General features: G+C 34.9%; 1 protein-coding gene across 1 annotated transcript in view; it reads left to right on the top strand.

The window, feature by feature from the left end:
* Window positions 1-6,916, top strand: part of LOC113924712 (bifunctional heparan sulfate N-deacetylase/N-sulfotransferase 4) — a 397,622-nt gene extending 390,706 nt beyond the window's left edge. The window contains exons 13-15 of the mRNA XM_027598851.1: window positions 170-279; window positions 3,633-3,735; window positions 6,679-6,916. Coding sequence (XP_027454652.1) covers window positions 170-279; window positions 3,633-3,735; window positions 6,679-6,798 — 333 coding nt within the window. The 3' untranslated portion in view covers window positions 6,799-6,916. The remainder of the gene's footprint in view (window positions 1-169; window positions 280-3,632; window positions 3,736-6,678) is intronic.
* Window positions 6,917-14,018: the final 7,102 nt, after the last annotated feature.

Raw genomic sequence — 14,018 nt, 5'->3', positions numbered from 1 at the left:
TTTGGAAGGACATAAGAATAGTAAACATTAAAATGTATCCTAAGTAATGCATATTTTCCTCCTATTCATGCTGACCTAATTGATTAATGTCATACCAGATCAAGTGAGGCAGTTCAATCTATTTAATTTAGTTTTGTTCTTCACAAAGTGACTATTTTTGACTTTATAGTTGCTAATTATTGATGGACAGCAGCTGAGATCTGACCCAGCTACTGTGATGGATGAAGTCCAGAAGTTTCTGGGAGTTACACCTCATTATAATTATTCTGAAGCACTAACGTGAGTCTATTCTCATGCTTGATTTCATTTCCATTATTTGCCATCATAAATTATTGCTGGTAGGTGTGTATATAGCATCATTAATACTAGCTGTGAATTTATACATCATCATGCTACTCAAAAGCAGTCAAAGGAGTATCCTTATTATTCATGTAGAGTCTTCCTTTAGAATACCACAGATACTTTATTTTACATAGTGTTATCCTATAGGCATTTTATATATCACAAACTCCCTTCTTGGTGGGCTTTTTCCCAATATAAGTTTGGTTAAGTAAATTTTTTAAATGCCCATTCTGCAAAAATTGTCCTAGAAATTGAAGTTACAAAGGTGAAAAAAACTTGGGAAGACCCCAAGTAATTCACAGGTTAGAAATGAAGTGCTGATGACCATCATTAATTCTGTGAAAGTGACCAGTATTTGGGGTAGAATTGGGAAAAGGATAAATTCATACTTTACTTTGTATTTACTAAATTATGTCTAACCAAATGTAATCACATGCAATGTTCCAGTTATCTATTGTTGCATGACAGACCGTCCCCAAACCCACCAGCATATTACCACAGCCATTTTATTATGCTGATAAATTCTGGGGGCTGGGAATTCAGACAAGACACTGGGATGGCTCAAAGGCTAAGGTGAATGGGATGAGACCTCTCTGTGTGGCTTTCCGACAGTGTAGTGGCTGTGTTCTGAGAGGGAGTGATATGTTAAGGAGGTGTGATCCAACACAGCCATAGCCTTCTCTGACTTAGTCTTGCAAGTCGCACAGCATCCTTTTCACCTCACCTCATTTTATTGGTTACAACCAAGTCACTAAAGCCAATACAAATCCAGAGTGAGGGCAATGGACCGCCCCCTCTTGAAGGGGAGGGGCAAGAGCATTCTGCAGAAAAGAATATGGGAAGGGAGATATTGTTGCAATCATCTTAGAAAAATAAAACCATATACTTGGGTAACTAAAGAAGGGGGGGGAGGTAAAGAAGCAAAATAAACAATCAAAACCTCCAATGAGCCAAAACATATTTTAAAAGGGCATGTACTTGACTCCGTCACAAGGCTTGATACAAAGCCTATTAAATTTTAGACAAAATTCTAACAAGCCTGATTATATAATTTCCCAGGTCACAGCAGATTAGAAGTAGCAATTAGACAATTAGAGAGGGTAATGGAAGGACAGGAAAAGCAGTAATAAGATTGAGTTGTTCCTGATCCACTCAAACAACCCTAATGAAGTTTTTACCTACACATGGAAATAACAAGAATACAAGGCATGCCCCTGTTGATTAAGTAGACAAAGCTTCCTAGAATACGTTTTACATTAATAGTTATTGATGTTAACATGTCTTTCCCTGCCTCCCTGTGGTAGTTGAAGGAATGGTTCTATCTTGTTTACTACAAATAGTTGCTTATGGTTCAGTAAACCTGTAAAATCATACTTTTCAAGAAGAGATTACAAACAAGCACCAAATATATGGTTTTTAATATGTCTCACACCACAAAAATTAATAACTGTGGTGATGTTCAATGTAATAAAAGAAGTCGTGTGGCAACCAATTCGTTGTTGTCTCAGAGTTGTCCAATAGTTATTTGAGAAAGGCTTTGCATCTTCATTTCACAATTTCATGCCTACTAAAACAAAACCATAAAACAATGAATTCATATAACTTAGAAAAAGTAAATGCCCTCTGTTAGAGTATATAACATCAATGCAATAAATGAAATCAGGACATAATAATAATGTGGAGTCAAAGCTATGACAGCCCTATCTAAAAGAGTGACTTTCAATATGGCTCTTCTTCCTCAAGTTGTATTACGTTCTGCCTCACAACAGCTGCTGTGGAGACAGGGAGAGACTGCAGCCCATCCTGGGATCTCCACACACCTGAGAGGAAAAGAGATGCTCTCAGCGTGGGTATAAATATCTTGGCTTTGTTGCCAGAACTGTATTTTACCTTAATGCAGTTAAATATTCTCATCCTGAGGCAGAAAATGCTGTTTAGGGGCACAGTTATGCCGACTTCCCTATCTCATTTTGCAGACCATGCTGAATTGTTTTTCCTCTTGGGAAATTAATGAAAACTAGAGAAAGGACTGTGATAGGCAAGGATTAGATTGAAAAGTCCAGGTTGGAAATGACTCTGTCTTCCTTTTATCCATTTAACCAGTGATGTATTTAATTTTAATTGATAACATGTACTAGGACAACCTGGCCTGCAAGGATCAGGTCTCTAATAATAGGTTGGGCAGGGAACTGTGTGAAGAAAATTTCCCTCTCCCCCCTAAGTGAGTTCACATATGTGCAGAGGCAAATTGCAGGTGCACCGGTATTATAGGAATGGGCCCAGGGCAACAAAATATTCTGCAACTAATTAACTTTACATCCCAGTCAATTATGCTTCATCCTTCTAAAACATCTGCTGAGCAACAAAAATGCAAACCTTTTCGATGTTTTATGCATGCAGCAAGTCCCATAGCAATAAATTTAAAATTTCTCTTCTTATTTGGGTTATTCTTCCATTTTTCCTATCTTGTTAGTCCTAAACAAAAGTTTTTATATATCTGAGTTTAAATAATTAGGCCACACATCCTTTCTTTGGTAACTTTGTACAGCCATAGGAACAAAACATTAGAATTTAAGAGTATAGGGGCCTGAATTATCCCATAGGATCATTTGCCTTCAACAAAAGAAATGAAGAGTTGTCTAATTTTCCATTCACCACTTGCATGGCCTGTGCCTCATGTTGTCTGAAAAAAATATAATAAATTCTATTTTTACAATTTTAATTTCCTCTTTAAAAAGTGTAAACATTTTGAACTTGAAAAACTATAGTAATCTTCCAAATTAGAAGCTTTAATTCATGTTTATATTCACAAAAGTATACTTACATTACATTCAGTCACTTTAATATATACCATTGAATGATTTCAAAGAAATCTGTAAACATATTTTGACAGGGAAATCATATTAATAACTAAGTAAATATTTTAAAAGTCCTGTGTATATGGGTTGCAGTTTTGATGATTGGTGCTTGATCTTTTATGGATGAATAGGTAAAATACGAAATTTAAGTTAATAATTTCAATCTAAGATTGGATTAAAGATTTTCAGGTCTTTCTTCATTCAGTAGAAATATTCAAAAATATATAATAACATATAGTTTATTTAATCTCAATTAGACTTTTAAATCAATTCAATGAATATTTGTAGAACGGAACTAAATTAAATTGAGACAATGGGCATACCAAAGTGCATTTTCTTTATCCAACTGGTGAGGCTCTCTCACTTAAAATTTGGTATACAATTTATGATCATTATATTTTTATAATCATATATATGTTTGATCTTTTGTAGGTTTGATCCCCAAAAGGGCTTTTGGTGTCAACTACTGGAAGGAGGAAAGACCAAATGTCTTGGAAAGAGCAAAGGCCGAAAATATCCACCCATGGATCCAGAGGTAATATTTTCCTAATCTCTGGTAAAATTTTGCGCATACAACTCAGTGTTCAAAATAAGGGACATTGTGTTTGCTTCCTTTTCTTCTCTTTCTTTGCTATCAATGTTTTATATATTTAGAAAATAGGCTGACAGAGATCAATAATTGATAGATATTCATAGTAATTGTTTGCCGTTAGGATGCAGTTGAAACATAAATACCTACTGAACAGTAACTATTTTCCAAATGTGCAAAGTACTTAAATGAATTGTTTACTAAACAAGTAATTTTGGATAAAATACATAGACATTATTATTATATATTAAATATGCATATGCTATTCCTGTACCATGCATGGGTACTGAGGTAAGCAATGGAAAGCCAATATGTGGGTGGGGAAATTTCTCCACACCAGCTCAGACACCAGCTGGGTATCCAACAATTCAACTCAGTTCTGACAATATCTACCCTGAGATAGCATTAGATCCCACAGTTAAGGGCTCAGTTCTGTAAGATGGTCTCTTCCCACCCCCAACTTCAGACGCCAGTTACAAGCTCAGGTTGTCACCTGTGCTCTTGACCAACCAACAAGCTATAGATTGAAAGTTCCAACAACCTTCTCCCTGGATTCAGTTCATTTGCTACAGCGACTCACAGAACTCACAGAAACATTACTTACTAGATCGCATGCTAATCATAAAGGGATATATCTCAGGAACAGCCAGATGGAAGGGATGCATAGGGCAATAGATTGAAAGTTCCAACAACCTTCTCCCTGAGTTCAGTTCATTTGCTACAGCAACTCACAGAACTCACAGAAACATTACTTACTAGATCATATGTTAATCATAAAGGGATATTAACTCAGAACAGCCAGATGGAAGGGATGCATAGGACAAGTTACGGGAAAAGCCCTCTATGAGTGAGTCACTCTCCCCCAATCTCTTCGTGTTCACCAACAGGGAAGTTCTCTACACCCAGTCCTTTTTGGGTTTTTATTGGAGGTTTCATTACAGAGACATAATTGATTAAATCTTTGGTAAATGGCAACTGATTCAATACCTAGCCCCTCTTTCCTCTGAGGTCAGTGGGGTGGGACTTAAAGTTCCAACCTTCTAATCACATGGTGGTTGGTTCTCCTAACAACCAGCCCCCATCCAGGTGGGTTCCAGAAGCCAGTTAATTAACATAACAAAAGATACCTTTATAACTCTTTCATTCAGGAAATTCCAAGGATTTTAGGAGCTTTGCGCCAGAAAAGGAGCAAAAACCAGATATATTTTATATCATAAATCACAATATCACAAAGAGGATACAGGATAAAACAGTTTTGAACCCAGATTTTTTATAGGAGAGTAAATTAGTTATTGTCATTGATTTATAATAAGATACATAAAACAATGACAAACTACAAAAGCAGGAAAAGAAATCCTTAATAAAAGTGATGGTATGGGGCACCTGGGTGGCTCAGTCAGTTAAGCACCTGCCATCGGCTCAGGTCATGATCCCAGGGTCCTGGGATGGAGCCCCACATCCGGCTCCCTGCTCAGCGGGGAGTCTGCTTTTCCCTCTCCCACTCCCCCTGCTTGTTTTCCCTCTCTCACTGTCTCTCTCTCTCTGTCAAATAAATAAAATCTTAAAAAAAAAGTGATGGTATGTGGAGGTAGACTAAGGTTGGGAAACCAGTTAGCCATCAGCTGAGCCAGATATAATGAGTATCTCTCCCAAGGCAAGGTGGGCAAAGGGAGGATGGAAGTGATTCAGGTGTTACTATGGAAATAGAAGTACCAGAAAGTCCTTAAACTGTACCTTTGAACTCAATAATTTCAAAAGAATTTCAGAAATCACTTTAATCTGCCAGGAAATCAGTGTAATGTTCTCACTACTTCTACAAACATCTTATCCAGACTTTGAAGTGTTTACAATCTGGTTTAAGGGAAGAAATGTAATGAAATATCCGGGTGGATGGTACAAAATGAAATGTAGTTGTCTTAAGTCCATTTCCACAGTATGCACAAAAGTTGCCAAGGGAGTTTTATGAAGAACAAGACTCATTTGTGTTAAAATATTGGAAAAGGCTTAAGTGAGATGGTATAACTTTAACGAGACTGAAAACTGTTTGGGCCATTTCTCCTATACTTCCACAAGGAAAATTGTTCATCTGTACTATTTTATCAGGGACACAAAACAATGTTCATCGGGTTATAATATGAGGTAAGTGACATCCAGAGACAAAACCCAATTATAAATTTTCTGGTTTCCCAGAAATACAAGAAAACCTAAAGACTACTGATATAGTTGAGCATTCTTTTTTTATCCATTCATCTAATAAGGGCCAATCATTCCAGTTTGACTAGGAATTTAAGAATCACAAGAAAATTCATTATAATGATTTTTATAATGAGATCTTATACTATTTTTGAAGTAAAAACTCTTGCTTTAAAAGCATCAATTTTTGTCCTGAACAAACATAGAAAATATTTTTGCAAAGTTGTTATTTCTTTAATCATAAATTTCAGCTCTTATGGTTATTTATGTTCACTTTTTATGCTACGGCACAATTTTACACAAAGTGACCAACTTTAAAGGAAATGTCTGTGTTTTTTCTAGCTCACTTTTGTAGATTTGGTACCACTTCAGGCCCCTACCTCATTCTTCTGTGGTGTCATTACCTCTCATCAACTTTTCTCCCTGCATAGACTTGACCAATACTGCAATAAATAAGTGCCTCAATGGTATATAAGCCAGAAAAGATATACCTGGACCTATTTTTATTTTATAGCTACAGTTCTGCCAAACCTTTTTAAAAGGTAATGATGAGTGATATCTAGGGAACAATCCAAAGAAATACATATTTTATAGACACCTATATTGTAATAGAATTTCTTAAGAAATGTAGATTGCATAATTGTGTTTAATGAACTAATAACGTCCTTCAAGTTTTTTTTTCTTTTTGTTTTCTAGTCTAGAACTTTCCTCTCTAATTACTACCGTGATCATAATGTGGAACTGTCCAAACTGCTACATAGACTGGGGCAGCCTCTGCCATCCTGGCTGAGACAGGAGCTGCAGAAAGTGAGATAGCACTGGAGACAAGAACCAAGGCTTGAAGGATGCTTCCTTTTACTATTAAATAGAAAAGCAAACCCCACAACTTTTACCCCCGTACTGCACTTGTGATTGTCAACAGAGGACTGTGTGAATAAATTTCCTTCTATCTTTTTCATAACATGAAAACTGTTATATATGCACGCATTGGCAATTACTAGCATCCATCCCTGTGTGAGCTTCTGGGAAGTAATGTGGGGTTTTGTGGCATTATCTAGTTTCCAGTATAGGGATCATAACAGAGCCCAGTTCCTCTGTTAACCACAAAGTTTCAGAAATTCTACATAAAACCGAGAATCCTAATTATATGCGAGTGACAAATGAGAATCTTGAGGAAAATATAAGAACAGAGATATATGTAAATGAAGGTAGCAGGAACCCAATTACTGAATTTAAGGGCTTACATTTTCTCTTTACTAATTTAAAAACAAGTTTGTTTTTGTTGTGAAAAGAAATCCTATGATCCCATACTCTTATTTTGAGCCGTTGTTATTTATTATATTTAGCCCACATATTTTCCTCTGTTACTCCCCTATGAATTTCCTTGGTTTTCTAGAGAAGTTGTAAAGTTGTAGCCTCCTGTATTTGTCGTCTGTTTTCCTTTTATAGAAGGAAAATATGCACATTCACTGATAGTACTATTTTATCTGGCAGGGCAACCCATTCTCAGTGAATTCTGCAATATGGGTCCTACAAAATCTATCAGAGATTTTGGGGAAAAGGCGTGAGAATGCATACTCTGTGTAGTATTAACTACTATGTATAAGGCCATCTTTCCATGGGTCCAAAACCTTTCCATATTAGTAATCTAGGTATCTCCACCTTGACAATGATGCAGTATTTATATATTTTTTTCACTATCTATGGAAGAAAAAAACTTTATTGGTAAGATATGGAATGAAAACATCAACATGGGTTTACAGGTAGAGTGGGGCACTTGTGCCTTCTATGTAATATTATGTCAATCATTTTAAAGCATGGACTTTTATATATGCCAGTACATATATTATTGCAGAAGATTATGTTTTTAATGCCTATTTAAATATAAAATCTAAAACTTACCTCTTTAAACATTACTAATTCTCTAACCTAAACCCTATTTCTCAGCCATGCTACCCAACAATTAATTTCTAGAGGAGGAGTGATGGCTCCTCCTGTCTTAGAGCTTTAGGTTTCTCTCCTATTTGGAGGTTATTGTCATGCTGGTTGAATTTTTATCCCATTTTTCAATGAAGACATATTAAGGCTTTGTTAATCTCTTCAGTGTGATACATGAAGGTAAAATTTCAAGAGAACAGTAAATCAAACGCTTTAGTAACGTTACCTGTCAATCCATCCTTCCTCCAGAGTAATTTCTCTATGGACTATAAATAATACACTTTTTCCTACAATTTGAGAAATTATGCTTAACGTAATTCAATGTCTTTAAGGAAACTGAAGATCCTTGTTTACATTTGTTCAGTTTTTGTTGTTGCTGTTGTAATAAGCAAGCAAATGAAATCAAATCTGAAAGAGAATCAAGAATTTCCACCTATTTTATTTCAGAATTCAACTTTGGATTTACACTTCATTAAAATTTTTGTTTTCCTGTTGTTTTCCCATTGTTTCCCCACTGTATCTAGAGGCTTTGGATCTTTTTGAGAAAATGTGAACATTTTTCTTGGGCTTGAGTTAATAGAAATCACAAATTATTACTTTGGTTGTTCCTTTGTTAACTGTGAGACAAAAATTCTCAACCTTACTGTTACTTACGTGATCATGTGCTTGAAAGCATTGCACTAAGCACACTATAATCACAATAATTGGGTATTTAGACCTCTAACATTTGACTTATTTGTTCACTAGCTTCCTCCAGTTTATATTCTAATATTTTCTTTTTTAAACTACAGATTAACTTTTTTTCCCAAATGGGATAACAGAAATGTTCTTAGAAAAAAAAGGGAGATATTTTTCAAATTAAGTAAAATTCAGACAAGCCAAAGTCCAACTCATCACCAGATTTGTAAAAATGTAACTCATTTTTGGCATTTTCTCATTTTTCCTAAGTAATATATACAGTATCATTCACATATCTATAAACATCAGAGAGCAAAATACCCCCAAATTCAACCAGTCATTGCTCCCTGGCTCATTTCAGTCAGTGTGTACATTTTTCTTATTAAGATTGTAATAAAGAAAACATAAATTTTAATTATATAATTCATTTTCATCTCATAGTAAACTACTTAGAGGGACTCTGGGCTTTGGGAATATTATAATAAATCAGGAAAAATTTCAGCTTTAAGAATATCTTGATTTACCCACTGGCTACTTCAGAATTATTGAGTCAAGTTTAATATATGTAACTCTTTAAAATTTCAAGTCAATTCTATTTCATGGTCTTGAATTACATACTTTTTTAAATTTTAAGGAACTTCCTAAAACCTTTAAGCAAGACAGTACCTTCTCCTCTTTTCTTCTTCCAATTGCCTAACTCACAAATACAATCACTGATTACTTCACATTAGTAAAGGCAGGAACAATATTCGATTACGAGCCTAAATCAAGATATAATGACTTGCTTGTCAAATACCAGTCTCAAAAAATTATATTACAAATCTCACCCAAAACCAAATTTTGCTCATATTTAACAATGCTCCCCCCCCCAAAGAATTGAATAAGCAACAAGGAAGAATGTTAGGGAGAAAAATTTATAGTCCTTTTATTACTGTATTTTTTTCTTAAAAAATGCTCTTCGTCCATTTAGAGATTTTATTTGTCTCAGTTTCAACAAATTCATTTATATTTAGCTTAGGTAGTTTTTATCCTGCTATCCTACTGCTTTAATATCTCATAAAGTGTTCCATTTGCCATAAATAACTGATTTATTTTTAGTTACCCAGACAATTTATAGTGGAATAATATCTTAAAAATCTGGTTTTGGTGGCTAGATAATATATTACCCATTTGCTTGATGGTAGTACCTCAAAAATAATGCTGACCAACTATTTTGAAAAGAAAGAACTCTAATAGTCTTGTATATAGGATGTTATCTCAACTACAGGAACACAGCTTAGCCACGGGTACATATATATGCCCAATATATGTATATATATGCAAATTAACATTTTTGTGTGTGAGAGCTGGTGAGTTGGATGGGAAAAGCAGAAAGAGAACTTGCATTTACTGAAATTGTTAAATAACAGATACAGTACACACGTAACATATCTTTGGTTCTTCTTCAGAATAAATACTACCCACTGGTATGGCCACTAGAGAAATGTTTCCTCTAAAATCTAAGGTTTTAATCAATAGGTGGTTCTTTTTCCCTTCCTTTTTTTTCCTATCTTTTTTTTAATCTTCCAATTCTTTATCTGTATACATATTCCCTAAATTCCAAACATATAACTACTGTAACCAAGAAGTTATGAGAGTAGAGTTTGGATATCTGGATTCTCATACCAGTTCTGCCTCGCACTAGCTGTGTGGCCTCAGACAAGTCATGGAATTTCCCTGAGTCACAGTTTCCTTTTCTGTAAAAGAGAGACAACAAAGTGTTACTTACTCGTTTGGTTATTGTAAGCATTACATGAGAGTATATTTAAATAACTTAGCACAAGGCCTGATGTAGTTATGCTGGAACATATTTGTTACAAAAATAATGTATAATATTCAAATCACTATCTCTTCTTTCATCAAACAAGAATATGTTTTCTATTTCCTTTAATAATAAAACATGTATGTCTTAAACATATAATTAATTGTTTTTAGTCAAAATGGGAAACTGTCTTCTGCATCACTGTCCAAAAATGATAATGTGCTGTTCTCTGCTATTGTTCTGATCACCACTTGGAGCAAGGTAGTTCCATCTCAGTCCACCCTGTTGAAATCCCTTTCCCCCTACTTATTTTTCCTCAATTTATTCAGAAGAGTGTCTCCCTTGGGCCCTTTCTTTATATGTCTTTCTTCAGTTCTTTTGCAAGCCAACAGTCTATCAGGAATATCAGATCTACAGGTACTACTTCCTCAAACCAAGTAACAGTCACAAAATTTAATGAAGGTATAAATATAACAGTGAATCAATACTTAAAAAATCATTAAAAACTACAAGAAAATTTCTTTGCATTCTTCACCAGTCTTTATCTCCAACTTCACTTTCTTCCATAAGATCTTTCCACAAAGGAAACATTTTATTACCCCTTAATATATTACTCCATATTATATTTGTTAATATTGAATATTATTATTTTTTGAAATTTTTATTACAAATGCACAATATTTCAGGTTTGAAACAAGACATTTACATAAATAATTTCCATCCAAAAAATATTTTATTGTTTCTCATATGTCTAAAGTCCGACATACTACCAAAAGCCAACACACAGTAGATACTCAATAAAAATTCATTGAAATATGTTGAAATGCATTGAGGACTACCAATACACTTAATCGTTTGCCCAACTTTAATATACATCATTATCCATCTTGTTAATTTACATTCCAGCTGTAGAATTTATTCTTGGCTTTGGATGAACTAGTGACTCCACAGAACTAGTAACTCCAAAATCTGTATCCCCAGCCCCTGAATTCCAGACCTATTACCACCTTACTCTGTTCATCCACATCAAAATATCTGCCTGACTCCTAAATTGAGCACATCCTTTTGAATTCTAGATTGAACTCTTCCCTTTTCAGGGAAATTTTCTGCTTCCCCTCAATTTCCTTTTCTTTTTAAAAACTACACCCAATCAGATCAACTTTTAGTCTTTCTACTAATCTTTCTCTTCCACAAGCCCGAGGTACACTGATTCTTTTCCTGAATGTCTTTCATTAAACCATATTTTCCCAGTAGAAATATGTGAGTCACAAATGTAAACCACATATATAAATTTAAGTTTTCTAATAACCCCTTCAGAAAATTATGAGAAGATTAATTTCAATACTTCATTTGATATATCCAAAATACTATTTCAACATGCAATCAATAAAAAAATATTAATGAGATATTTATATTCTTGTGTTCATACTGAGTCTTCAAAATCTAGTTTGTATTTCCCTCCTAGAGCACATAATAATTTGGACTTGCCACACTTTAAGTGCTTAATAGCCACATGTAGTTAGAGGCTTCCATATTGGACAGCGCAGCTCTAGCCTCTACCTTCTTCATCTACTTATTCTTGATCACCTCTTATTCACCCTATTGGTGAAAGAAAGATTCCTGCCCTAAAGTTCTGACCAACACACAATCTCTAGCCAAACACGCAATGAGCAGCACTGGACAGATGAGATCAACAGCAGTTTCTCTGTTACATATATTCCTAGTCTGGGAAGGAGGGCACTGCACACCATACATTGCACTTGAGAAGGAATAAACAACATGGACTGTGAGAGACAGGTTTTATAGAACCAAGAGGGTGAGGTCACCCTTTTTTCCCACAGGAACATGTGATTTGCTTGTTTGAATAATTCTGCAGTCTGGCAGGAGACTGAACTCCACTACTCAGGAGAGACTGAACACCACCTTGTCCACTAGATAAGGACAATTTGGGGCTAGGGTACTTTACCCAAGGACCAGAGTGAGAAGGGAAACTTGTGGTTAAGCCATTCAAGATCTTCTCGTTTTAGCAGATGTCAAGGCAGCACATAATTTAAGTCTTAATTTTAGGCATCATCCCCCACCTCTCACCACTGTTTTACTACAGCCTCTCTTCATCTCTCTTGTAGAATTTTGTCACAACTTCCGAACGAGAGCTTTCACTTCTCTCTAAATCTTACACCACACTACTGATAGAATGGTCTTTATAATTTGTAAATAAGACCATATTATTCATTATCTTAAAAACCTTTTAGGTTCCCCAAACCTAAAAGACATATGCAAACTCTATAACATATTCAATGAAGTTCTTGTATGGTTTGGGATTTTGTCTACCTGACCATTCTTTTTTAATTATCTTTTTAAAAATCACATTCCAAATTCTAGTAACAATCAATGAGAGTAGTCCCCCTTATCCATAGTTTCATTTTTGAGGGCTTCAGTTACCCAGTCCGTTGCCATCTGGAAGCAGATGGTCCTGCTTCTGAGGTATCATCACAAGATTAATCAATAGGAAGTAGCCTAATGTTGCATTACCATGCTTAGGTCTTTCACCCCATTTCATCTCATCACATAGGCATTTCATGATGTCACATCATTACAAGAAGAGTGAGTGTAGTACCATGAGATATTTTGAGAGAGAGAAATCACATCACGTAACTTTTATTGCCGTATGTTTTTATAACTGTTCTATTTTATTATTAATTGTTATTGTTAATATCTTCCTGTGCCTAATTTATAGATTAAACTTCATTATATGTATGTATGTATGTATGTATGTATGTATGTATAGGAAAAAACATAGTATATATAGAGTCCAAGTTTCAGGCATCTACTGAGGGTCTTGGAAAGTATCTCCCATGGGCAAGGGGGCACTGCTCTATTTGCAATTTCCAATTACCTTGTGATTTTTACATTTCTAGGCTTTTGTATGTGCTGCTGCCTAGAACGCTTTTTATCCCTTCTTCAACCAATCTCCTGTATGAATTGGCCTTGCTGATTCACTAACACAGTAACACTTTGAATCTCAAGTAAACTGGCTATGAAAGTCCACTCCCTTTTGCTTCCTAATTGCTTTATATCTAATGCACAGAAATATCAATCCTCTCAACTTTGGATCTCTGGCTTTAAGTTGTACCAGAAATCTTCCATTTCCCTTAGCATTACACCATCAATATCTGGGATATAATGATAATCCCAAGAACTAGCTTACTAGTTCTTGCCATTATTATTGTACCTATATTGTACTGTAATTTTTCATATGTAAGTTATCAATATGAGAAATAGCTTTTCATTTTTGTATCTCTCATGCATAATACAGGATCTGGCAAAAAATTAGTACTTGTTAAATGAATGTATGCATTGCCTTATATCTTATAGTGGTGGGAAACTGGACTTTATTTTGTAAGCATAAAACATAAATATAAAGTTATCTTTGCAATCATAGCACCAAGATATACATTTTCAAGACCGTTGGGTTTAGGAGTATTGCTTGTTCTCTAAGAGGCTGTATGTTTGTACTTCTAGGTTACCTAATCTTATCAATAAGACCAACCAAACAGACCAAATTAAGCATCCCTAGACACATTAGGAATTGAACCACATGGACTGCTGTTCTTTCAGG

The sequence above is a fragment of the Zalophus californianus genome, chromosome 2 (assembly GCF_009762305.2).
Source record: "Zalophus californianus isolate mZalCal1 chromosome 2, mZalCal1.pri.v2, whole genome shotgun sequence".
Taxonomy (NCBI): Eukaryota; Metazoa; Chordata; class Mammalia; order Carnivora; family Otariidae; genus Zalophus; species Zalophus californianus.
This window is presented reverse-complemented; position numbering and strand designations above follow the sequence as displayed.